We start from the raw sequence: 27,855 nt of genomic DNA on the forward strand, positions 1-27,855 counted from the left end.
TTTGTACATGTGTTTGTACAACGAATTTATCTTACCACACTGCTAATTTTGAACTCGTGTAGCTTTCTTTACTTGGAGATAGTATACTTTTAATACTCCGTGCAATTTCGAGGTCCGTGTGAGTGGTGAGAGCGGGACTTCCAGGCGATGATCTAAATGTAGCAGAAGCACTATAATGTTCACAGCTGGCTACCCTCCATTTGTGATTCTGTACAGCTCGCCTGTATGGACAGTGAATGGCTGTGAGTGTTTGTGAGGGGAACATGTGCCTGCTTTATCACTAATTGAAAGCTCTTCTGAATGATGATAAAGTGCAGCCAGGTGCCGTAATTAATGCACTCTAATTCTCTGTGAAGGCCCACCTGGGATCTCTTCTCGGGGCCCTCCTGGCTCTCCAGGGCCCCGTGGACCCCCCGGTACTTGCGACCCCAGCAACTGTCTTCTTCCATCTTTGTGAGCCCAGCAGAGGGGTTTGAGCTATTACGAAGACAGCCATCCGGCTCTGAGCTCAGTGCTGCAGCCACACAGCAGGGGAAGTCGGAGAGACTCACCGCTGACCTCTTTCTTTTTTTCACTTTACTAAAACACTCAGATGCTGTCTGGGTTTTGTTTTTCTGGGATTGCTGTTGGGTTTGTTTTGAATACAGCTGAAATCTCTTTGCAATGCAGTACTTTTAAGTTATTTTCCTTTTTTTAAATTTCATATCCTCTACTGTGACATGATGCATTCCTTGTCAACTCTCATGTCTTTCACGACCATGAAATGACTCCTGTCTGAAAAAAAACACCATCTTAATTATGCGTTTGCCTCTTTAATGGGCATGTCTATGCACTCTTCTGTTCGCACTCAGATAAGCTGTTGTGCCGACCGAAGGTACATCTCATGTTTCTGTGTTCTCGTGCGTGTTTGCACGAGTTTCTGTGCGTTTGAGGAACAGATTAGCTGAGCGAATGTACTTATTGTACGTGGAGGTGTGAGAAAATAGCAGATTTATGAAGCGCCTTATGTAACCAAAGTGCAGCCGACGTGTCTGATATAGAAATTATTTATTTTAAGCCGCATTCTGCAAGAATGTATTTTCAAAATGGTCACAATGAATGTAGGAAATGTAGCATGAATATTGAGTGACGTTGTTACTAGAAAGTGGATTTTCGGATTACCTGTAATCCCGATGGAGTCTCTGGTGACACGTTTGCGTCGTGTACAATGATCACTTTTAAAAGAAGCTGCCGTATAATTGTCGGTTAACGCGTCTTCCAGTTTTCTGCAAGTCACGAGTTGTTAACTGAGCGCTCGTCGTAAGACAAAACCAACAAACAGCTCAGTGACACTGTTTGTCTGGAGCTTCTTTTTTTAGCCTTTTACATCATTTTTCTCCACATGAAATGAATGTAATTTAAATGGCGTTTGTGTTCAGTGATTGTAGCGTGACCCTTCATTTAGCTTTACTGTGGAGTTAATCTGTAAATATTGTGTATTTTAAATTTTTGTTTTTCCTTTTCATTTTTCTTGTGTAATGGGGTGCGTTAAGGGACCTGAAAACATCATTTTCATCCATTTTTTGTCATTGTAACAACACGTTAAGGTTCTCACCTGTCACACAGTGCTGCAAATTATTAACACATATTGTTTACAAGGTGTCGTGTATGACAATTCCTCTGGTTTTTATGTATATTTTTGATTTTCACAAACACAAAGGAGATCAGAATACTACACTACAGCTAACAGACGCATCAAACTTTTCATGTACTTGAACTTTCTCGTAATCGCACCGTGGTGTTTTTAACAGTTGGGTTTCAGGGAGCTTTGAGACTGGATTTATTTATGTGCTATGAATTTTCTGAAACCTTTGAAGCCTGTGCATTTTATCTAAACAGGCCGTGTAACTGTAGTGTAGATCTTGTGCAGAAACACACATTTTAAGAACTTAAGTACGCTAAAGATGACAAAGGAATTTTTTTAAAATCCAGCATTTACACATTGGATTTTAGTTTATTCACTTCTTTAAAAAGTTTTTGTTCTTTCAAACTTTATAATCTCACTAAACAATAACTTTTTTGTGTAGAAGAAAAAGATAATTAGCCTGTAGTGTATATTGGTTTCCTCAGGTTTTCATTTTGAGCTCTGTTTAATTAGAGCTTGATGCAAATGCTTTAATTTGACTTTTAAAGAGTCCTGCTGTGATTCATGTTTGAAACGTTCTGTGTGTGTATCTGAAATTTTGTGACATTAAGAGCTCGGTTCTTTCTGTCTCTCCTTTAACATCTGCTGTTTGACACTTTTTTCCCTTTGTACTTCACAGTCATTATTCTTCTCTTATACATGTAAATTTTAACTCACATCTTACAGATTTTTTTCCCCCTTTTTTTTTTACATTTTTCTCAGCATGCCAGCTTGGTTTTATCTCTGCTAAATTTTATCAGACTGGGTGGGTTTAATTTTAGAGGAGTACTGAATCAAACGCTTGCCACAAACTTCATTTGTGAGTTGAAAGAGCCCCCTGCTGGACATGTATTTCATTGCTTTTGTAATGTGAATGGGAAACTATTATTCTTTGCTTTTGTAGGCCACATAAAATCCCCTCCTTCTAGGGGCTCCTGTCTTTTCATCAAAGTAATTTTCATATTCGGTTTTAATGGGTTCCCGTCAGAGACAATAACACTGACCTTGATGAGATTCAAATGAGACAGCATCAGCAAACTAATGTGACCTAAACTTTTTCAGCGTGCTGATGAAAGCACCTCCCTCCATATATTGAATTTAGCTTCAATTGATATTAATGTGCACCAGTTTGTGGCTTCAGTTTAGCTAAACAGCATAATAAGTAGGGAGGACACAAATTGGCTGCTGATGACACAGCTCACTTCACTAGAAATTTGAAGCCATTCATATTACTCCAATTGTTCTAAGTGGAAAATGTCAGATGAAAGCAAACTCGTGGACGGAGTCATTGAAGGTTGAAGCGTCCTAAAACAATAACACCGCTTTCATATGTGCACGTGTTTCTTTCTTTTTTCCTTCTTTTTTTTTTGCATATTCTCCCCAGTAATGTAAGTCGATCCGGTTGCCACATGTGATCTAATCTTGTAAGCAAAGCCTGTAATGAGATGTAATATGTAGCAGACTCTCAGCGTGGTCCCTAGGATTAAAAATGTCTGCCTGCTGGTCTCAGTGAAACTGATCTCTGCTCTTTTATAAGCTCATGTTGTGCCGTGTGACTTCAATGTTTGTTCTTTGTTTGAACACCTACCTCAGTCTTGGTTTACCACAACTACATGATTAGATTTGTTGTTGTTGGGGGGGAGACACCAAAACAACTGTTGCCTTTTAACTGAAAAAGCGAATGAAAGCCTCATGTCTATGTAAAAACACACATATTGCAGTCCTGTTATCAGCTGACGTGCTGATGGGATGACAGAGAACAGGCGCGGTGATGTTCCTGTTGTTGGGGGAGTGTAAGGGGGAGTGGGGGGGTGGTTACCAGGCATCAGAGGTTATACTTTACAGCCTTCTTTGCAGCTTCTTTCATTTACACTGATTAATGGCATCTGCCTTACACGTGTGCAATAAATGTTATTCAGTGCGTGACTTCCTTGTATATTCTGCACTTACACTTCTTTTCAATAAAACTTTATTCACAAACCTGATGCTGTTTCTGTGTTAATTATTGTTCTTTTGTTTTGGGGGGTGGGGTGGTAGCCAGTTTACTATTTCAACATGCTTTTTTTAAATGTGGTAGCGTAAATAGCGAGGGATATGTGTCAAACTAGTTTGGAATTGAACTTATTTAAGCAGCTGTGACATCAGAGAAACAACTGAGGCAAACATTGTCACTGCAACAATTATTTAGTAGCTGCTCTGGAGAGTTTTTGACTATGTCATGAGGAAAAGTGCTTATTTCTTAGAAGAAAATGGAAATTTGTACCTCTGTAACTGGGAACGCACCATCTGCTGCAGAGGATCTGGTGATGTGATTGAAAGGTGCGAACAGCTGGTAGATTGTGAGACTGTTTAGTCAGTTGTGACATTTGTATTTTATTTCATTTTTAACTCCGAGGTTCTTGGAAAAATGGTTAAGAATCATTTCCTGATACTCTTTACAAAATATATTTTTATCTTTAATCACACCGGTATACAGAATAAATTAAACACTCCATATGCTGTCCTGTGTATTTCTTACTTTGATGATGGTTTTCCCTCATCCTTCAAACATACTCCCACATATGCACAGCTGTGCTCTGTTGTCATTCTTTACAATGAGGTAACATTTCACATCAGGGGGTTTGTAGGGAATAGAAGTAACCACTGTTCAGTTTTTACAGATTTACACCATACAGCAAGCCTGAAAAGACAGTCAGAAATGTAAAACTATATATTCAAAAGAGGGTATCAGAAAGGTTATCTTTGGAAGATCAGCTCATAGAGACCATGATGGTTTGAAACCCTCAGCTCCCCCAGCTCTCACCCCCAAAAAAATCCTCATCCTGATTTAATTTAGTTAATTATTTGAGATGTTCTGGGAAAAAGTGGAGGAAAAGAAAGAGCTTTTATTTCGGAAAACTAGTTAAGGGAGACCACAAAAAGAAAATTCAGGCAGAGGTACAAGGAGAGTGGGATAAACAACCATTTCTGGTCATTTTTATATGTCGGAAATGGGAGCACAGTCCTGAATATATCAAAACAGCTCTCAGGTAGAAAAAAAACACACCAGAACAGGCTAGATTTTTGCAGCGCATAAAAAAAAATATATATGTGTGTGTTTTTCCACGACTCAAAGAGGCTGGCTGCTTCTGATGGAGATGTGGCTGGCACAAAACATGCTCGTAAGACAAGAGGTTAGCGAATCAAAGGCACTGTGCCAGCTAGAAGCCCTGGGAAGAAACTGTGAAAAATGCTGTGTGCTCAGGGGAGATAATTCGACAGTCTTTCTGTTCTTTGCCAGAATGTCTCTTAGTTTCCTGCAGGTCCCTTCACATCCAAGGACTGCTGCGCAGCTCCTGCCTGAAGGTTGCAGGCTGATGGGTCACAGTAACCATTAGGACCGGCTGGACCCGGAGGCCCGGGCACACCGAGCTGTCCAGGAATGCCAGGAGGTCCCCTCTGCCCATCCTGACCGTCACGGCCATAGCCAGGCCTTCCCGGTTCCCCTGTGATGACAAAATATGCTTTACTTAATTGCTGACTTTAACAAACAGGTTAACATTTATCCTTAATGTAACAGCTACTCACATGATTTATTATAAAAGACTGTTGGTTGCTTTTCAATAGATTAGATTTAGCAATGTAGGCTTTATTATTTTATTTTTAGGTTGTTTAACTTTTGTAATGTGTAATTGTGCATGATGATAGTCATACAGAGATAAAAATGTACTCACCAGGAAGTCCAGGTGGTCCAGGTTGACCTTTCGGTCCTCGAACAATGGGTCCTCTGGCCCCTCTGTCTCCCATGTCACCTGTAAGACGTATTATATAATGATATATAATTTATTTACAAAAAACAAAAAGAAAAAAAGAATTGTGCCGTTGTTTTGTTTAATGTCTAATTAAAAAGCAAATAAGGAGAGCGCGTTCATCACCTTTGGGTCCTTTTGCTCCCATCTGTCCTGGTGGCCCTTTGAGTCCTGGAAGGCCTCTTGAGCCAGCATGCCCGGGGAAGCCGTTGTCTCCTGGAGGACCAGGAGGCCCCGGTGGGCCAGGTTTTCCAGGTAAACCAGCAATGCCAGACTCTGGCCTCCTTAAACTAGCAGCTAACTGAGTCAGCTGTTCTGTGGAAGCGCAACAGAAAGATGATGAACCATTAGGTGAAAAACAGTCACTGAATGCTTCTCAACAGCTCTAGTTGATAGTTGTCAAGGGCACTTTCAAGGCATAACACTTGAGAATAAATCATTTGTCACCAGAAGGCTCATTTCTAAAAACTAATGTCACACTTAGGTCCGAAACAATTCTCACGTGGGAGCTCTTAAACTTGAGCACTGGACACGATCGAGGTGAAAGTGTGGTCATGATATCCCTCAAGCCTTTCCTGCTTTTAACCTTTTTCCATAGGACACCAGTAAATTGAGCAGAAAGGAGATAATATTCTTTATTTCAACCAATCAGTGACAGAAAATTTATGTTCATGGTGCAAAGGATCTAATATTAAACTCCCGTGGCTCCCTTCTGCACGGTATTTTGCACTTAAAATTCCAGTTTTCTGGCTCCTGATGAAAATTCATGCTGTAGCTGCTCGACTGCTCTTTTTTTTTTCCTTTTTTTTTTTAAAGATTTCCTTCCCAGGCAGACTCTTTGCTTGGAGCAGAGGAGTGTAGGTCTGCTGGAGGTGAAATTAATTTTTCAGCACATCGGGTATAAAATAGTCATGAGGATAGGAGATGAGTTGTGAAGACGTAAGAGCAAAAGAATGAAGAGAACAGAGGTTGTGACTTCGGTGAAACATTTCTAAAACTCGGAGGAGGGATCTTTCATCCATCAAATAAACAAAGGCTGAAGCTTATTTCATGTTTTGGCTATGAGACCTTCCCTTTTTCAACTTCAGAGTATTCAGCAACCACCCGGATAAATGAGAAAATGCAGCCGTGGCTCTGTGTGTGGTTGTGTAATGAGGCATTCTGGGACGTATTCAAGTCATGAAATGAGGCACGGGGGAGTGATAAATGGGGTCAAAGGCCTATCTTTTCTTACCTTGCATGACTCGCATGCAAACTTGTTTGATGTGCTGATCACTTGGCTGTTTACCCTAGAAGGGAAGAAGGAAAAAGATGACTTAATAGATTTCATGACAGAGTTTAAGGCATTTAATGCAGAGACTCAACAGTGAAGCAGACCATCTTAAAATGAAAGATTATTAAGTCCTCTTTATGTTGAGAAAACACTGCTGTTCTTAGGCTTATATAACAGGATTAACAAACACAAAGTGCACAGTGGTAGAGCAGAATACCAGGCTTACTTTCTCCTCTCTTGAAAAGTTGACATTTGTGGAGATACAAGTGTTCCCCTTACAACCTCACAGGTGTTGAATTTGAATTTGGGATTTCACTGATCTTGATAAGGAAGCATTCCTTTTGCTCACCTCCCTGTAGAGGGATGCCAGAACACCGGCAAGCCGGGGGCAAGTGGGGATTCACTTCACGCAGACTGAAGTATCAGGTGGGTGCAGAAACTTCTAAGATATCAGTGAAACAGTATTTCAGGAGCATCTTGAATTTTGGAGTTTAGTGTACTCACTGTTGCTATATGACACTCGTCTGTGTTATTATTTATTTTGCAGTATTATTAGTATATCAAAGCCATCAAAATAATAAAAGTGTGTATGGCTGTGATGAACCCTATATTAACTTAAAGCTTAACAATGTGTTTTTTCATTAACCTGCTTATTATTATTCTGAGGAAAAAATATGTGAGATTATATAATTACTTCCTAAATACATTTTAAAAAATAAATACATACCTACATGCATAAATTTATTTCTAAAAAATAAATGAATGGCATTATGACGCAGTGAGCTCAAAGAAACAACGCCCGCAGTTCAAATCTAGGCCCAGGTACGGTGGCGCTGGGAGGTCAAAAGTACTGCAACTTTTAAAAAAAAATCACAAAAACACAACAAAGTGTTTTTGGGAAACATTAACATGACAGAACAGCTGCAGGCGTTACAAGCTAACAGTAAGCGGCTAATAGAAAGCATGTAGCTACAGTATATAATGAATCATGTGACTAAAACACACAGTACCTGCATCTTTTTCTCCCTCTCCACAAATGAATCTTCCGCTTCTTTTAAAGCGTCTCAGAGCGATCCTGCACATGCTTTGGTTTCTGTCAACTTCTGCATGTCACGTTATTGTCTCCTCAGAAACATGCCTGTTTTGTTTCGTGAGCTTTTGCAGCGTGTTTTGTGTGTGTGTGTGGGGGGGGGGGTGTTTTGTTTTGGGGGGGGTTTTAGTTGCAGTGTATTTGACCTCTCAGGGCCACCATAAGTCTGTTGTATCCTATAGATGTATCATTTCACAGTCTTAAAGTTTTGTTCAAGTTCTATCTGAGTATTATCTTGTTTTTTAATTCACTTATTAATTATACTTAGAATTCTTTGTGGCTTTTTTTTAAGTAAAACACTAAACATACACTGAAATCATTGCATTATATGGATTGATCGTGTTTTTGCTTACTAAAGCTGTGGAAAATGTGGCATGTTTGCATACTCTGTAACACATAAGGCAAATCCTTGATTCATTTTAGAAACCACTTGAAGAAACAAATGACAGATAATGAAATTTTAGCTGGGTTCACATCACTTCTGCTGAAAACCATTTATATAAGACAAAATTGTTATTTTATGTAGTAACATTTATTTATTTATGTATTTACAATTTGACTATTTTATTTATTACATTTACAGTTAATTGTAAGCCTTAGGCCCGAGAGTTTGGTTCATGAGTGGTAACTACTTTCTCTTGGACCTACCGCAGGACCCTGTGTTCCTCTGACTCCAGGTGGGCCTCTGTTTCCCTGCATGCCCCGTGGTCCAGGTGTGCCAGGTGGTCCTTCAATGCCAGGCTGTCCTCGACTTCCCTCGGGACCTATTCTGCCAGCCTCACCGGGGTTCCCAACCTAAAAAGACAATAGCTTTTAGACTAGAAGCATTTTAAAACCTCAGCACATTGTCAGTCACTCGGCACAAAAGGAAAACGGTGATGCTATTAAGGTTAAAAACAACGAATTTCAACTCACTTCCCCTTTAGGGCCGGGTTCTCCCGAGTCACCCTGTGACAAAAATAACAAACACAAATGTTGGAAACATTACAGATGTGCTTTGGTAAGAGTGAACGTGTAAAATATGTCAGATTTATCCTGTTAGTGTTAGTGTAACCACTTACAACATCCCCCTTTTCTCCTGGATTTCCCTCATCACCTTGAACTCCCTGTGAAAAGAAAGGAAAAAGTTTTCAAATAATCTATGCAAAGAAACCCATTTGTTATTTAAATTCAGTATTTTCCTGTTAAGAGAGAATTAATTCATTCCTACTTGCTCTCCTTTGGGTCCTGGTTCTCCACGATCTCCCTGTAATTTATAAAAACAGATGAAGACGCCATGCAAAACTCAGAAGTACAAAATATTCCATTTGTATACTCTAGAGGGAGCCGATCAGCTGGTTGTTGCTGATTATTGAGTCCATTTTTACCTTTTTTTTTAGCATTTTTTAAGCAAATTGTCTGAATTTTTTATTTACTTACCCTTTCTCCTTTTATTCCAGGCAGACCAGGAGGACCTGGGAGACCAGGAAGACCAGGGTCACCTTTGGGTCCCTATAAAAAAAAAATATGTACATCGGAGAAGTCGAAACATTTAAGCAAGGATAAAGAAAAAAAATGTCCAGCACAGGCCCCCTTGACACCATGCTTAGAAGTAACTGTCGTAAAGCTTAGCATTGCTAGTCATTCTCTCCGGCGTGTTTGTGTGTGTGCCATTCTCCCTTTGATCACCGTCCGGCTTTCTGAGGAATGCCAGGAGAACAGAGAGCTCTTTCAGCCCGCTGCTTGGTCTCCCCTTACTGTGAAAATAGACCTTGTGTGAGATCTGGCCTCCATCTATTCTCTGAGACATTCCAGCTAAACAACAGCCAGGACTTTAGAGTCTGAAGTTTCCCTCTCTTTGGTTTCTTTCATTCAAAGTTTTTAAAAAAAAAATCTATAGATAATTAAGGAATGTAGTCTACCAGCTTTTCTACTGATTGCTGTTGTTGTTTGCTGGGGACACATTGGCTGCCAGGCCTTTTAAAGTGATGCATTTTCCCAAATAAGGTAAGAATGTAAGCTAAAATAAGCTAAAAAAAAATAAAAAAATAAAAAATAAATGTTTTCCCAATCAAAATGATTCACTTAACAATTACAGTCTAATGAATTTTTCTTTATAACATACCCGGGGACCTGGCTTTCCAGCGGGACCTGCAGGACCTTGCTGTCCTCTATCTCCCTGTAGGTCAAAAAGAAGATGATAAGAAGGTGAAATGGAGTAAAGTTTAAATCTAAAGCACAAGCATAACAGAAATTCTTCTTGGGAAAAAAAACACTTACAGGCTCACCAATGGGCCCGACAGATCCCAGCTCTCCCTGTTCTCCACGCTCACCCTGCAGTAACACGATACAGTGTCATAACAGAGGTGACACTAGCTATACTGATGTTTCCACAATCCCTGTTCATACTTACGAGTTTGCCAGCAGATCCTATTGCTCCAGAAAGGCCTGGGTTACCAGAATCTCCCTGTATAGAAACATCAAAGCTTATTTCAGATAGTAACAATTTAAGAGAAAAAATAATAAAAATCAATTAACAACAGAAAAAACGTTTTTTTAATATATTGATCAGGGAAAACACCTTAGGGCCACTTGTGCCTTTTGGTCCAGGTACACCAGGCAAACCCTAAAAACAGAGGACATGCATTTATATACGACACTAGAAAAAGGAAAACTGCTTTCAATCAGAGGAGCAATGTACCATTCTTAAAATGAACATCATCATAACAGTAAGAGAGGATAAAAGCTGGATTAGTGGATATAATTACATTTTGACACAAATAAGAAGATAATAACTCGTAAGGCTTTTGCAATCATTCGAAATTTCAAGATGATTCTCATAAATTCCCTAAACTTGACACATCAAAACTCTGCTCTGGCAGTTGTGCCTGAGGATGACAGTAATCACTACCTGACAGCACCGTCCACTATGTGCGCACTGTGTAATATTCATTATAAGATGCGACCCAACAGTTCTTTACTGAAATGTAAACCCAGAGAAAATATGTGAGCTTAGATAAACTGTACCCGTTGAAATGACTTAGTTGTGACAGTTTGAGTTCAGAGGTCATACTCACCGGAAGCCCTTGAAGTCCAACCTCTCCAGGGATGCCTGACTTCCCAACGCTTCCCTACAGGGAAACAGAGCAAAAGATTAATCTACTGAGAAAAATAGATGTTTACTTTCTATAATATTGCAAGTTATAACACAAGTTACAACTATTAAACAGTGTAATAATGCTCAACCTTTGCTCCAGGCATTCCAGGAATACCCTCACGACCATCCACACCTGGTAAGCCCTGATGAGAAAGGAGAGAAAGAACAATGCATGGTTTGCTCACAATGTGCACTATCTGATAATCACAGGATTATTTGTCATCACTGATACAACACTCACAGACTCGCCCTTGGGACCTGGAACACCTGTGAGTCCTCTTGGTCCTTGAGCACCCTAAACAACAAAGCAATCCAACGGTCAATAGTTTCTAATGGCTGTAAACAAACAGTCTAGTTATTCTTATGTTTTATTTATGAAAATATTCATATCTGTGATGATAAAGTGCTGCTGCTTACTTGTTCGCCTTTAGGCCCGGGTTCACCCATAACACCTCTTTGGCCTACATCCCCCTGAAATAAGTTGTCAGGTTATATTTACATGTCATCTTTAGTTCAAAGCAATCTTATTTATGTAGCTCCGTTTTACAACAAGTCTGCCAAAGGGACTTATATACAATATAGCAAGGTAAAGACCCCTCAATATTCAGGCAATCCACAATGAGCAATAAGAGAAAGAGGAGAGAGAAAAAAGGAACGTAGAGACCGAGGAGAACAAACAGGACAAAATGCAAACTATAAGGAAGAGTACACTAAAGGTAATGACATTCAGTATTTGCATATAAACAAATCAGGAGTGAAAACAGGGGGAGTGCAGAGGAAATGCTCAGTGTTTCATGGGAAGTCCTCCCAGCAGCCTGGGTCTATAGCAGCATAACTAATGAATTGTTCAGGGTCACCTGATCCAATGCTAGCTCTAAGCTTTAAGAGATTTAAGCATAATCATGAAAGGAGAGTGGATACTTGTCTCCCAAACCCAAGTTCAACTTAAGAGGAGCATGAACCCTCTGCCTCTCATTCTAGTTTTGGTAACTTTATGAACCACAAATGTATTTACATTGAAACAAACTTACAGCTGCCCCTGCAACACCCTGTGGACCTGGATCTCCATCAGGACCTCGAGGTCCCTGCCAAAGAACAAAATAGGTATTAATATCATTTAATTACAACACTTTACCAATTAAATATGATTGATCTTGATTCTTTTTTTTTAGTAAAGTCTTTTTACGATATTTTAAGTACAATAAAATACAGCACAGACTATTAAAAAAAACAAGAAAACAATTTAAACACATGATCTTGAATTTTAAATCTAGCTAGTGTGTTTGGGAAATGTTGTGGCAGGTCATGTTAACCCTGTGTTGGTTTTATAACGTGGCATATTATAAAGCCAACACGGTGTTTTTTAAATCAGTGACATGTCTGGACTGCAATCAGTTAAGCTAGCATCCACAGTCTTTAACTGTGTAGCTATGCTACTGTAAGACATGGGAGTAGTTTGGTATTGTCTTGCTGAAATAAGCAAGACAAAATATAATTTTGTCTTGTCCTAAAATATAATATATATATATATGTGCAAGTTACCCATGTTCCATCAGTTGTACCGATGTCACACCGTTAATACCATAAGCAATGCTGGCTTTTGAGCTAAGTGCTAATAACAAGCCACACGGTCCTTTTGCTCAGGAATATATTCCAACCACAGGATAGTTATTGATCATTTTGTTTCAAATGAACTGCAATTGAACAACATTTTCTTTTCACTTTGCATTTATGGATGCAAGAAAAAAAAAGTGTTTACTGCCAACTGTTTTCATAAGTGCTTGTGGACGACTGCAGCATCTACACTATAGAATAGTGTCTTTTTATTAATGCAGTGCCCGCAACAATCTTATTCAAGACAAGACTCGTTCAATTTATTCATGTTACTGTTCGTTTGCCAATCAAATAAGTTCATCTCGTTTTAATTGCTAAACTTTTTTCACTTTATTTGTGACTACTGGTCCACTTTTTTAATGAACTCATGGTATCAAATTCAAAATGAACTCATATTTTCTCCAGAACTTATATTTTATCTTTTAAGAATATTTAATTTCAAAATTAGGGTTTATTTAAATGATTTACCAATTACTGTTTACATACATGGTGTCGCGGGCTTAAAAATGAAAGAAACATTTACCCTCTCTCCCTTTGGGCCCATCATTCCCATAGCTCCACGAATTCCCTGAGGTCCCTGGATCAACAAACAGGTTAAGCAGATGCCTGGTGAGCATATTAACAGAACACAGAACAGTAACAAACAAATTGTAGCTTGAAAGACTCTTAATTCACTGATTAAGCACTGTATCTCACCCTCGGTCCTTGGGCTCCAACCTCCCCTGGACTTCCCTGCTCTCCCTCCGTGCCCTCGATGAGTGAAAAAAGAAAGAAAATCATTTGAAAAGCAATATTTAGTTAATCAGATGAAATATTGGGCTGCAAATTTAACTACATTATAAGAGTGTGGGCATACTGTGAACCGTGATGGCACTGGCAACCTATCAGCATGTTTCTTTTGCAGAAAAAAACAAATTGATGTTGCTCTTATCCACTGTGTGTTAATTAGAAAATAGGGGCAGCCATTCTGTAAAGTGTTTAATACCCACTTCTTAATGGATTGCAAGTGGGGAAACCAGACAAGCATTTAACCGGTCCCCAGCTTTGCAAATTACAAATAATATATTTGCTGCCTCTGTGGTACACCCGAGAAAGCATATCCATTAAGACAGATATTTATCAGGACCAGAGCAGAGCACATTTTCTCTTGTTAAAAAGGGCAATTTATTCTTTTAAATATGCGAATCAAAACCAGCAATTAAAATATGTAAACAATATATGAAATGTTACATAACAAGCCGAAACTAATGCAGTCAAACAGGTCAGCCGCTGCTTTTATTATGAGAGAAATTAGTAGTGCTTGATCAACTACCATCTGATGTAAGATTCAGAATTCATATTCTTCTATTTGGACAATATTCTTGCTCTTCAAGAAGATAAAAGTTATCTAGACTGTTAAATCATTCAAAAAATGTCTTGATTTTCTGGTGAGCGGATTTTTTTTGAGTGAATGAAAAAATAGTCTTCATGTTGGGTGAAGGTTGGAGTCGGGTCATATGTCATATGTAATGTGCAATTTAGATTACCATTGTCTCCTTCGACTTCAAATGTAAATACACCCCATGCTTTTATATAAATAGCATTGCTTTCTACATCATGCCAGTTTCTTCCATATAAACGCAACATTTACTTATTCTCTACTTCAACATTACTTACAAATATCGTGAGATAATACTCTTAAAGCCCCGCACAGTGCCGTTCTGTTGTTAACTGTAAATATCTTTGCGTGTGAGAGTTGTGTGAATTGCAGGCAGGCAAAAGGCGCCTCAAATGAAACTTTCAGTGAAGGAGAAAATCACTCTCAGTGAAGGAGTGCAAGCTGACAGTAAATCATATCCTGGCATGGGGGTGATAAAGGGAGATAGCCCCAGACTCATTTCCATTTATATAGTGCGTGGACACATTACAGGGAGAAGCTAGATCTGCTTGAATGTCATTTCGAATAAATCATCGCCCGTGCATGACAAGGAGTCAGAGAAATTACACACAAGCTTGTATCACTTCCTCTTGAAATTGAGCAGCACAAATAATCCTTGTCTCAGTGGTGTCGGGAATCAATTTTTTAAAGTTTAAGTCACGCGCATTTTTTTCCCCGATGTGCAACGTTGTGACAGTTGCGGGGGGAAATTCGGTGTTTTTAGTGATTATTTACACAGTTATAGGAGTATAAATTCACTTTGTTTATGTGCCGAGTGTTTATATCAGTTCATATGGCTAGGCATAGTCGTGGAGTAGATTTCAGTTTGCAAGCATTAACATATTTTACCTTGTGTCCTTGTTTCCCAGGTTCTCCTGCTTCACCCTTTGCACCTTTGTGGCCCTAGAAACAAGGCAGGCCAAGGCTATTAAAACAACAACACTATTTTGGGATACTAATGTGATTTCAGAGCAAACAAAAGTGACTTCTACTCACCTTCATGCCAGGAAGACCAGGATGTCCCGAGGTCCCAGGTGGACAGGAGTTGGGACACTAAGCAACACAATAAAAGTCAGAAAGTATTCCTAAAATCTAGTGTAAAAACAAAACAAGAAATACGGAAAGTAATTTTACCAGATCAGTGCTGCCAAGCACTCCAGAAGCACCCTGAAATGGAGTGAAAACTGCAGTTAACATTTTCATAACTCAACATCATCAGTGATTAGAGGAGCTTGTAAATACGCTAAAAGAAAGACAACAGTGTTTATTGATGGCAACTAACCAATTAAACCTAATGGCTTTAACATGTACATCTAGAAATTTCATCAAATCCCAAATGAACCTTTAATCACTTACTCTGGGCCCTGCTGGTCCACGAGGTCCCTGTGGCCCTCTCACACCCATAGCCCCCTGTGATAAGAGGTGTAAACACATCAAGTCTACACAGGGAAGATGTGCACATGGTGTATAATTGCTAACATGCAAGAGGATAAAAGTACAGCAAGGCATTTCTTGCTGGTAATGTTGCAAACCAACATTACCAGCTTACAATTTGATTTTCAGAATAAAAGATGTGGATTATTATCTACAGAACACAACCAAACTATTAACAGGGATTTTTAAATCACTAGATTTTGACTCTGATTGTGTCAATTATATCGGTATATAGAAAATAAACTGTAGCACAGCTGGGTCACAGGAATGTGGATTTTTTTCTTTTGGATATTTAATGTACTGTTTCATGTTTCATAGGACAAAATATATTTACTGTGATTAGAAATGTATATTATGATTTATTTTAAAAAGCCAAAAGTCCGTCTTTGATTGAAAAATATGATTTACATTTTTGGGGGTTGACTTTCTTTTTAGACAAAATAATTATTTGTAATAAAAAGAAAACTGAATTGATTAGATGATACTTTCAGGTTGGTAACAGTGTGTGAGTGTGAATGCATTCTGCATGTGCACATATATATTTTGTCGCTTTATAGGGGTATTAACACATCATACCTACAGGGTGTAGAGATGCACAATGCAACTTTTATATGTTTATGTATTTTTGGTGGTTTACGCATTTGCCTAATAAGCTAAAGAGCCCTGGTGAGATCCTGGAAGGATGCAAAAATCCTTTTGAGGATGTATCAGTAAGGGCTGCCAGATCAAACATATGGAGCTACCTGCTGTGGCTATTTCTTGTGAATAAGGAAATGGCTGTAACAGTAGTTTCTTCTTCTTTTATATTATCAGTTTGTAATCATGAAAGATACTTGTATCCTCTTGTATCCTCCTCACTGTCTCAATAAAAAAAGAACGACAATGGTCCTTTTTCTCTGCCTCTACTCACAGGTGGTCCAGCTTTTCCCAATTCACCCGGAAGTCCTCCAGGTCCCGGAGGCCCCTGCTCACATTTCAGACCATTCAGTATTATTGACACATGTTGAATACAAAATAATTTAAACTTTTAGAATTACAGGAACTTGTATTTGTTGTGTAAACAAATTACTTACAAGGGGTCCATCTGGCCCAACACCCTGAGGAGACATACAATATGATTCAATATGAGTGATGTACAGGGTTTGGTGAACATAGCAATGACTTAAACACTAAAATTTAGACAGCTTCTATATCATATGACTTCCAGGTGGCCTCGATTGGCTATTTCCTGTGACTGGTGGGGTTCAAGAGGAAATGTTACTTACAGCTGCTCCACGAGGTCCAGGTTTCCCAGGTTCCCCCTAAAAAACAAACATAAACTTCAGGATTAGGTATGAAATTCCATTTTCAGGTAAAACTGAGCTATTTGAGCCTGCAAGCAGTTCAAATTAACATTCCTTCAGTTCATCACATGACTGAGCTGGGCAATGTTTAGCCTAATGAGGAAAGATGTTGGGGCTTCGTGCCTCATGGGGATTACACAGAAGACTTGCAGGATTAAGTCTCATTTGTCATGAGGAATTGGTTTATGCACTGCGGCTCTTTCTGCCATGCCAAAAGACTGGACAGCAGCTTGGCACCATTTCACTGACAGTCTCTGAAGCAGGAAAGCAAAGGCTCATTAGTCACTCACTTTCTGTCCGGGGGGACCGTCAGGCCCAGGATCTCCAATGGGGCCTGTCAAACCCTGCAGAGAAGAGTCATCGAGTGAAATTAACACATCATGGCAAATCTCAAAACAAATCAAGTGCCTGTTTTGCTCTTATATTTAAAAAAGACACTTTCAGAATTTAAATATGTTGCTTATGATGTCAAAAGAAAATGCCTTTCACCCCACCATCCCAGTCGATATTTCCAAATTGATCAGCTGATCCCCATATGTTACACCATCAAAATACTTGTGTGGGAGGAATTCTGCTCTATTCTGTCGGAAGTGGGAATAACTTGACTTTAACACCCCAGAATTTTAGTTCACGCTTCTCTGCTCCGTCCACAAAAGGGTTTTCAAATTATCAAGCACACAAGAAAATATAAGCGCCAGGTCAGAGGGCAAAACTTTAGGACTGCAACATTCCTCCGGCTCTTTTCAAACACGACACTGAAAGAAATCATTCCACACTGTTTTGAGAATTTTCAACAGGAGACACCAACAGTGGCCTGCCAAACAAAGCTCCTATTGTTTGTCACTTTGGGTGCAGTTTCTATAGGCAGTGACTTTTTTTTATCTTGTATTTTGAATTAAGTAACTGATTTGGTCTGTTTAAACTTCTAAAGTGAAAGTGAATTCACCTAAAGACCAAAATGTAAGCATAAGATGGGCTTTTGTGTTTTCCTAACCCACTGTTAAACTCTGAAAGGAACCTAAAACATGCAGGCCGTGATGCAAAGGAAACTGGGACTCGTTCATCCTGTCAAATAAATTCCTCAAATTTTTGCACACATGCACTAAGATCCCCTTCTACATCTAAAATTTCACTCCAAAAGTCTAACGTGCAAACATGACCTATTATGTGGGAGGAACACACCTTGTGGTCCCACCCCCTTTGCAGGTTTCAGGGTTTCTTGATAACTTTATAAAATAATGCTGATCCTAATAGTACAAAATATACTTCACTCACATCATTTCCAGGAATTCCAGGTAATCCTCCAGAGCCAGGTTTACCTGCATCTCCGTCGGGTCCCTAACAAAGGTTACAGATATTCAGTGAAAAAGACACACAATTGATACGATTACTTAAATCTCTTACTATATGTAATACTTACAGGAGGACCGTCTTCGCCATCGTCTCCCCTCTCTCCCTGAAATAAAAGAGATTTAATACTTTCAGGGGTCCAAACACTGAACTATTTTTAAAGTGTCTGACAGATTATACTGACAATGGTGAAAAACTATAAGCACTTACAGCAATGCCGTCAATTCCTGGGACACCTGCAGGTCCAGGGGGGCCAGGGGGTCCTTGGTTATTCTATGTATAATGAAATTAATTGTAATGTAATAGGAAAATATCTGATTACGTTTCTGATAAATACCCAACAATTTTGTCCCTCTGACAAAAGCCAATATGAAAAGAGCAAGAACAGGTGCACTGCCATGTTATAGACAGGACTGTCTCTGAAATACTGAAACAGAATTTCGGCTTTAAATTATTCAGTAGCTGACAAAACACTGAAACAAAGAACCAATTTAAATGAAAGCTGAAAATCTTGCATTTTCCACAACAGATTGACGCTCAAACAAATTAACCGAAGAAAGAAATCCCAGTCTAAGCATAATTGCAGGTAAATTAACTTTTTGTTTGACATGCACGCTTGCAGAAGAACTTACCAGCACTTCTGCCACATCTGTCTACAGACATAATAGAGAAAACAGGGAGAGAGAGAAACATAATGAGACTTACTTGAGAGGAGCAAATAAGGACAAGCTGCAAGAGCAGCACCAGAAATGGCCCTTTAATGCGCTGGGCCCCTGTCATGATCTCCCCTGTGCAGGAAAGGTAAAAGTTGTAGTCCTTTCTCTGGGGTTTGTTAGGTTGAAGGAGCCCCCTGTAAAATAACCCAACTGACTCCGGCTAGAGCTGTCTAGACAGCCAAAGGTCCCATAGCTTTCAGTGGCTCATGTATATTCATACAATGACCGGTTACAGGAAGTGATTGGAGGGTTTGCAGGGGAACACCACAGGGAGGGGCTACATTGCTGACACTACCAATAGGCAGGATCAGCGGTTTATTTAACCTCTGCTACGACCCAAAATGAATTTTATTCAACATTTAGTGTTACTGTAGAGAGTTGAAAATAGCTTTCTAGTAAAATCTAGTATCAGAATTAAACTGGGGAAAACAGCCCAGTTGTTGTTGTGTTTTGTTGTGATTGTATCTTTGTACCTGTCATTTAAGATGCTATCCTACATCCAGCCGCTAGAGGGCGCATTACGCGCAGTGGTATCGAGTAGCGTTTTGGGGCACAGAGGAAGAATAAACCTTCCTGTTGTGAAACTGGCATCAGCTCAACGTGTGTCCCTTTTTCTATTCTTTATCACAGGTTAGTAAATGCATTTAAATGAATGTATACTGCAGACCTTACAAACGGACGATGTTGTTTATGTGGGTAATGAGCGCAACTCGCTAAAGAAATGGATTCATTCTGAGTTGTGTCTGAATTGTGGGTTAAGGCTGCAGGCTAAATGATGCTAATGCTAGCGGACTTGGCTAATGTGGAATACGGAGTGTGTGTGGGGAAGCTAATCTGACCTGTGAGAGATTTCTGGACTGAACTCTTGATGTATTATGCACTCTGATAAATGGGCTTCATACTACGTTTTATTCTTCTGGTTGATCTTGTGGTTATAAGAACAAGTTTGTGGTTTAATACAAAGACATTTATAAAGTGTTATAAGGAAACTGTTTGATCAATGCTGACTGCACAGTAGTAGTGAACGCTGTTAAAGGAGCATTGCACTCTATATAGTTGTAGGTTGTATCAGAACAGTGAATATGTCTGTTTTATGTCAAAGACATTATTTCCTTGTAAAGAGTAAAATAGCTATATTTAAAAAAACAGAAGTTACATTGTCAGTACAGTGGAAATACATTTCACATAAATAATTTAGTGCTGAACAAGAATTAAAATGAGTTAATTTTACGATGTTTGTAAATGTAGTTAAAAATGAAGTACAGAGTACACTATTGTGTTTTGTTTATCTTTGTAAAACAAATGTGTTTATTGTGATACATTGTGGATCTGATATTATCAATGGATTTAAGCAACATTTTGTTTATGTTTTGTCAAAGTTGTATTGAGGGATTTATACAGTCTCTAGCTCATGGAACTGTGGCCATGTATGGTAAACTGGACTGAAACATAAGGCCATTTCTTTGCAGTTAGTATGGTGATACCTGAAGCTGTTCTAAGCTGTTGTGAAGAATAAACCTTCCTGTTGTGAAACTGGCATCAGCTCAACGTGTGTCCCTTTTTCTATTCTTTATCACAGCGCCACACGTTGTTGAACAGGAAACCAGTTGCCCCTCTGGTCATCATCTTAGGGAGGCAACAATTCTGGGGGCTCGTCCGGGATTAGCGCCATGGTGGTCAGGTGCTAATCAGCCAAGAATTGCGGGATCCATATCCCTCTGATGCACAGCATTAGTAACGATTGACATCAGGTATCCAGACATGGCCACTCTGCACGACCTACAGTGGGAGATCCAGAACCAGCTCCATCAGCTGACCAGAGCCGCTAACAGGGACCTGCTACATAAACTTGCAGCATTGTGTCAAGAAGAAGAGGTGGAAGATGTTCCCGGTGAGGATGCAACTGAGGTGGAGCTCTTTGACTTTATTGTTGACTTTCTGAGAAGTAAACGACTGAAGAGCCTCGAAGATCAGGGCATGTCTCGTCTGCTTGCATTTCGTGACCTCATTGATGACCTGCAAGCACCTCAGGTAACTGTTGAACTTGGTCAAGCATCTGATGAAGGGGATGCTGTTTCTGTATCAGAGACTGAACCAGCAGTAGTAGCATCAGTAATGAAAAAGAGTATCCCAACAGCAGTGATTGCTGATCCTGTAACTGGTTTAGTAAAACTGACAGATGTGGCTGCATTGTTACCACATAGAGAATTTAAGATACATGGTGGTCAAATCTCAGACTCAGCTTCTGATTTGAGTTTTAACTGTCTATGTAAACAAATTGATGAAGGTCTGGCTGAGGGGTTCTCAGAAGCTGAGGTCTTAAGAACGGTGCTCAAGATAATTAAGCCTGGTACCTTTAAAGACATGCTCATGACCAAAGACACCCTGACCCTTGCTGAGTTAAAAAGGTTCCTTAAAGCACACCTTAGGGATAAGAGCAGTACTGAATTGTTCCAGGAACTAAGTAACGCAAAGCAACATGACAAAGAAAGCCCACAACAGTTTATGTATAGACTAATGGGGGTCAAGCAGCGTATAATGTTTGCTTCTAAACAAGGTACAGACTTCCAATATGATAGCAAACTGGTGCAGGGAGTGTTTCTTCATTCGCTTTACCAGGGGATGAATGAAAAATGCTCATACATCAGACGAGATCTTCAACCACATATTTCAGACATGAATGTGACTGATGACTTTATACTCGACGTGATCACAAGATCACTGAGGGAGGACACTGAGAGGAAAACCAGGTTGGGACAGGTATGCAAACAAAAAGCAATCAGTATCAATACAGCCCAGCTGGACAGTGACAAACAGAATGCCATTCAAGTGCAGGCAGAGGTGCAGGCCAATCGCAGTGCTATACAGGAGTTAACAGCCCAAGTGTCATCTTTGGCCAAAAGTTTGGAGAAAGCCATCACACCGGTAGTGAATGTGGCAACAGAAAACACCTACAACCCTTTGCCACACATAAAACAGTCAACCAAGCCTGAAGTTAAAGGGAAATGTCACCAATGTGTATCCCAAGGAAATGACACCTGCTCACACTGCTTCCGATGTGGAAAAGAGGGACACAGAGCTATTGGCTGCTTACAAAAGGGAACTCTGTCGGGAAACCGGGTGAGGTCGCTGGGGAGGGACCACCAGTGACCTTGGAGAATGCAGAGTCCCCAGTCCCAGAGAAGCTGCACCCCAAAGATAAAATTCCATCTTCAACCAAGACCCCCAAATCATGTCAAGTGTCCAAAAGGGAGCGTGTTGCCCAGCTGATTGGGGGCAGGTGTATGGTAACTTGTTATCTAGATGGGGTCAAACTTCAAATGTTGTTGGATAGTGGGGCCCAAGTAAGCATTGTGGAGAAGTCTTGGGTGCAAAGGGCCTTGCCAAATGTGACAATTAGGCCACTGGAAAGCCTACTCTCAAATCACCCACTCAAAGTCACTGCAGCTAATGGGACAGATGTGCCGTTTGAAGGGTGGATAGAAGTTTTTCTTGAGATCACAAGTAGCAGACATGGCTCAGTTGCTATTCATGTTCCCATGCTAGTAAGTCGAGGAGGGTTGAGCAGCCCGCTACTAGGCTTTAATGTGATACAAGAGATGATTGCAGGGAATGGTGATCAAAGAGATGACGGCAACTTAGTGAGTCTCCTTTCAGAAGCGCTGAGAATTCAGAAGAGTAATGCTGAAAGTCTTGTTTCGGTGGTTCACACAAAGCAACCCCTGGAAGAGTCAGAATGTCCAGTATTAAGAGTTGGAAAGAAGGGACTCACGATCCCCCGCAGTCAGATCTGTCAGGTGAAATGCCGCATGAGAGCTTTTCCTGGAGGAGGAGTCATGTTGTTTGAGCCAAATGTAGACAGTCACTTGCCAGATGGGTTGGAGTTATTTCCTGCGCTCGTTGAAGTGCCGGCTGGCGCCTCAAAAATAGTGAGAATACCAATCCAGAATTCAACAAGGCATGATGTTTTTTTACCTCCAAAAGCAGTCTTAGGATTCATTGAAGAAATTATTGAAAGCACACCTGTAAACATCCATCCAACTATGCAGGGGCCTGGAGAACCACACAATGACACCCTTCTGTGCGCTACCCAAACAAGTCCGACCAGTGAAGAACAAAGTAATGGGAAGGAAAATCGCCAGGCTGGCAGTGTGGAGGAAAGATGGCATCCAAATGTGGATTTAGATCACCTGCCGGAGCCTGACCAGAGCAGGGTACGGCAAATGCTTTATGAGGAATCAGACGTGTTTGCTCATGATGAAGGAGACATTGGGTGTGTCCCTGGCTTACAGCTCAAAATCAATACGACTGATGACACTCCAGTTCAAAAAAGCTACAATTCCATTCCACGGCCACTGTTTAAGGAGGTGAAGGAGTATATCCAAAATCTCCTAAACAGGGGGTGGATTAGGAAGTCTGTTTCTGCCCATTCCTCACCTGTAGTGTGTGTGCGAAAAAAAGACAACAGTCTTCGCCTGTGTGTTGACTTCCGTGAGCTTAACCGCAAAACCGTCCCAGATCGCCATCCACTCCCACGGATCCAGGATTTGTTGGACAGCCTAGGAGGCAATTCATGGTTCTCCATCTTGGACCAAGGGAGTGCGTACCATCAAGGGTTTGTGAGTGAGGAGTCAAGACATCTAACTGCCTTTAGCACACCCTGGGGACTCTACGAATGGGTACGAATACCCTTTGGACTGACGAATGCACCAGCTGCCTTTCAGAGGTGCATGGAGGGAGTGTTAGAGGGCATCAGAGATGAGTGTTGCGTGCCGTATTTGGATGATGTCCTTTGCTATTCCAAAACGTTTGACGAACATGTAGACCATCTAAGACAAGTGTTTCACCGGATGCGACAACACGGCATTAAGCTTCGCCCAGCCAAATGTGAGCTCTTTAAGAGACAAATTCGGTACATCGGGCGAGTGGTGTCAGGAGAAGGGATTCAGATCGATCCAAAGGATTTGGAAGCAGTTCTAGCCCTGAAAGACAAGAAGCCTCGCACAGTTGGAGAGGTCCGGACGTTGCTTGGATTTCTCAGTTACTACCGGTCCTTTATCCAAGACTTTTCACGACTGGCGAGGCCCTTGTTTGAAATTCTCCAAAACCCAGCTGAGACAGGTCATGCCATCAAGCCTCAGACTGTTAAGGGAAAAAGTCCAGCGACCAAAGGGAACAAGGGGCAACTTCCCTCTCGCTCACCTGTCACTTGGACTACTGAACATCAGAACGTGGTGTCCAGGTTGGTGGACATGTTGACAAACCCCCCCATCCTGGCCTTCCCAGATTTTGATCTTCCATTTGTGTTACACACGGACGCTTCAAACGAAGGTTTGGGAGCTGTATTATACCAACGCCAACACAACAAACTGCGTGTCATTGGATACGGCTCCAGGACCTTAACACCTGCAGAGAGGAACTATCATCTGCACTCGGGCAAACTTGAGTTCCTGGCACTTAAATGGGCTATTTGCGACAAGTTCCGGGATTACCTGTATTATGCACCAACTTTCACGGTCTATACCGATAATAACCCCTTGACCTACATCCTGAGTTCAGCAAGACTAAATGCTGTGGGTCACAGATGGGTTGGGGAGTTGGCGGATTTCCATTTTGACATTAAGTATAGACCAGGAAAGAGGAACGCTGATGCCGATATGTTGTCCAGGTATCCCGTGAACCTGCAGCAGCAGATGAGTGACCATACAGAGACGGTGTCACCGGAGGTGGTCTCTGCGGTGTGGCAGGGGACAAAAATGGTACAAAACGATGATGTTCCCTGGGTGGCTGCATTGCAACTAAATGGTGATGATGGAAATGCTGTACCACACAATAGCGTTTCAGGCATCATTCCCAGAGATATTAGAGCTGCACAACAAGCAGATCCAGCTATTAAAGAAGTTATTTCTTTGAAACTGAGAGCTTGGACTCCAAATGAAAAAGATAAAAAAAACAATGTCTAAACAGACAAGGAGACTGCTCTATGAGTGGAACAAGTTAGAAGTAGAAAATGGACTACTCTACCGAAAAACAAACCAAAACCGACAACTGGTCCTCCCTGAACAGCTCAAATCAGTGGTACTGAAAAGCTTACATGACGACATGGGGCATGTAGGTTCTGAAAAGGTGATCCATCTGGCCCGAGAACGGTTCTATTGGCCGTACATGCAGCAAGATGTGGAAGAATACGTGACAAAAAAATGCCCGTGTATTAAACAGAAGCACCCCAATATCCAACAGAGAGCTCCAATGGGATCCCTCACCACCAGTGCACCTTTTGAGTTGGTCTCTATTGACTATTTGCACTTGGAGCCAAGCAAAGGAGGATATGAGTATATCCTTGTCCTCGTTGATCACTTCACGCGCTTTGCGCAGGCATACCCAACGAGAAACAAATCAGGAAAGACAGCTGCTGAAAAGATATTTCAGGACTTTATTCCTCGCTTTGGGTATCCAGAGAAGTTGCATCACGACCAAGGACGTGAGTTTGAAAACAGCCTGTTCCAAAGACTGCAACAACTATCAGGAATTGCACACTCACGCACCACTCCTTATCATCCTCAGTGCAATCCAGTGGAGCGATTAAATCGCACACTTCTCCAAATGCTGCGCACCCTACAAGAAGAGAAAAAGAGTGAATGGAAAGATCATCTGCCTCAGATCGTGCATGCCTACAATTGCACAAGACATGACGCAACAGGGTACTCTCCATTTTTTCTCTTGTATGGCAGGGCTCCACGGCTACCAGTTGACCTACTTTTTCACCAAGGGAAAGACACTGAGGCACAAAACCACCAAACGTTTGTCCAAAAGTGGGCTGAGAGGATGCGAGTCGCTTACCAAATAGCTGCAAATAACAGCCGACAGTCCTCAGCCAAAAGCAAAAAGCAGTACGACAGACATGTAAGAGGTATTACTCTCCAGCCAGGTGACAGAGTACTGGTGAAAAATTTGTCAGAGAGAGGAGGGCCAGGAAAACTGCGCGCCTATTGGGAGAAGGTAGTACATCGCGTGGTGGAGAGATTGGGAGATGGACCCGTCTATAAGGTACAGCCAGAGAGAGGTAGTAAAGCCATGCGGGTTCTTCATAGAAACCTCCTACTACCAGTAAACGACTTACCTTTCGAGGAAGAACTTCCTGTGGAAGAAAAGACAAAAGCAAAAAGGCAAAGACAACCTGAAAGAGATGTCAATGAAACGGCGACCAGTAGCTCGGATGAGGAAGATAGTTATACCTACCACCATGACCTCCGGAGGAAGATTCCATGCTACAGACTCGTGAACCCTCAACAACAAGGACCTGCTATTCAACAGGAGCACCCTCAGCAACAGGAAACTGTCATTCCAAAGCAGGATTCTCAAAGTCAGCCCAAGCTACGGGCAGCAGCAAGAGAGTTCTGTCCTCTTGACAGGCCAGAATATGGGGGAGAACAAGATGTTGTGGAGGCCGAGGAGTTAGCAGAAAAAGACATGGAGGAAATGGATGGAGAAAATAGAGAAAATGACTTTGTAAGGAGATCACAGAGGAGGGGGAGACCAGCAGAAAGACTCACGTACAATGCACTGGGTCAGCCATCATACTGTCACTGGAGGGCAGATATGAACACCCTTTCAGCTAGCCAACCCTGGATGTGGACACACAGCGTCCCATCATTCTTTCACCCCATCTATTCTCAGCCGTACTACCACAATGACTGCACACTCATACACTAATGGGTCCACACATGAAGAAACAAATGTCAGGAGACATTCTTTTAAGTGGGGGAGAGTGTAGAGAGTTGAAAATAGCTTTCTAGTAAAATCTAGTATCAGAATTAAACTGGGGAAAACAGCCCAGTTGTTGTTGTGTTTTGTTGTGATTGTATCTTTGTACCTGTCATTTAAGATGCTATCCTACATCCAGCCGCTAGAGGGCGCATTACGCGCAGTGGTATCGAGTAGCGTTTTGGGGCACAGAGGAAGAATAAACCTTCCTGTTGTGAAACTGGCATCAGCTCAACGTGTGTCCCTTTTTCTATTCTTTATCACAGGTTAGTAAATGCATTTAAATGAATGTATACTGCAGACCTTACAAACGGACGATGTTGTTTATGTGGGTAATGAGCGCAACTCGCTAAAGAAATGGATTCATTCTGAGTTGTGTCTGAATTGTGGGTTAAGGCTGCAGGCTAAATGATGCTAATGCTAGCGGACTTGGCTAATGTGGAATACGGAGTGTGTGTGGGGAAGCTAATCTGACCTGTGAGAGATTTCTGGACTGAACTCTTGATGTATTATGCACTCTGATAAATGGGCTTCATACTACGTTTTATTCTTCTGGTTGATCTTGTGGTTATAAGAACAAGTTTGTGGTTTAATACAAAGACATTTATAAAGTGTTATAAGGAAACTGTTTGATCAATGCTGACTGCACAGTAGTAGTGAACGCTGTTAAAGGAGCATTGCACTCTATATAGTTGTAGGTTGTATCAGAACAGTGAATATGTCTGTTTTATGTCAAAGACATTATTTCCTTGTAAAGAGTAAAATAGCTATATTTAAAAAAACAGAAGTTACATTGTCAGTACAGTGGAAATACATTTCACATAAATAATTTAGTGCTGAACAAGAATTAAAATGAGTTAATTTTACGATGTTTGTAAATGTAGTTAAAAATGAAGTACAGAGTACACTATTGTGTTTTGTTTATCTTTGTAAAACAAATGTGTTTATTGTGATACATTGTGGATCTGATATTATCAATGGATTTAAGCAACATTTTGTTTATGTTTTGTCAAAGTTGTATTGAGGGATTTATACAGTCTCTAGCTCATGGAACTGTGGCCATGTATGGTAAACTGGACTGAAACATAAGGCCATTTCTTTGCAGTTAGTATGGTGATACCTGAAGCTGTTCTAAGCTGTTGTGAAGAATAAACCTTCCTGTTGTGAAACTGGCATCAGCTCAACGTGTGTCCCTTTTTCTATTCTTTATCACAGCGCCACACGTTGTTGAACAGGAAACCAGTTGCCCCTCTGGTCATCATCTTAG

At 40.8% G+C, this 27,855-nt stretch overlaps 2 protein-coding genes across 6 annotated transcripts in view; one reads left to right on the top strand and one right to left on the bottom strand.

Annotated features, from left to right (window-relative positions):
• The window catches only part of LOC101482045 (collagen alpha-1(XIX) chain), a 102,159-nt gene extending 98,516 nt beyond the window's left edge, over window positions 1–3,643 (top strand). For all 5 annotated transcript variants that reach the window (XM_004555985.4, XM_076891745.1, XM_004555986.4 and 2 more), the window contains one exon: window positions 357–3,643. In XM_004555985.4, coding sequence (XP_004556042.3) covers window positions 357–457 — 101 coding nt within the window. In that variant the 3' untranslated portion in view covers window positions 458–3,643. The remainder of the gene's footprint in view (window positions 1–356) is intronic.
• A 1,289-nt stretch (window positions 3,644–4,932) lies between these two features.
• Window positions 4,933–19,152, bottom strand: col9a1b (collagen, type IX, alpha 1b). Its single transcript, XM_076891749.1, has 32 exons — window positions 18,814–19,152; window positions 18,319–18,381; window positions 18,179–18,214; window positions 18,034–18,096; window positions 17,049–17,102; window positions 16,681–16,716; window positions 16,489–16,512; window positions 16,326–16,379; window positions 15,338–15,391; window positions 15,116–15,148; window positions 14,978–15,034; window positions 14,831–14,884; window positions 13,261–13,314; window positions 13,088–13,141; window positions 11,982–12,035; window positions 11,368–11,421; window positions 11,192–11,245; window positions 11,040–11,093; window positions 10,871–10,924; window positions 10,375–10,419; window positions 10,207–10,260; window positions 10,074–10,127; window positions 9,919–9,972; window positions 9,234–9,305; window positions 9,025–9,060; window positions 8,876–8,920; window positions 8,730–8,762; window positions 8,463–8,609; window positions 6,686–6,740; window positions 5,578–5,766; window positions 5,377–5,454; window positions 4,933–5,148 (listed from the first exon to the last, which is right to left on the bottom strand). Exons 1-32 carry the CDS (start codon window positions 18,886–18,888, stop codon window positions 4,952–4,954), a joined length of 2,040 nt encoding a protein of 679 aa, XP_076747864.1. The 5' UTR covers window positions 18,889–19,152; the 3' UTR covers window positions 4,933–4,951.
• Window positions 19,153–27,855: the final 8,703 nt, after the last annotated feature.

The sequence above is a fragment of the Maylandia zebra genome, linkage group LG13, assembly GCF_041146795.1.
Source record: "Maylandia zebra isolate NMK-2024a linkage group LG13, Mzebra_GT3a, whole genome shotgun sequence".
NCBI lineage: Eukaryota > Metazoa > Chordata > Actinopteri > Cichliformes > Cichlidae > Maylandia > Maylandia zebra.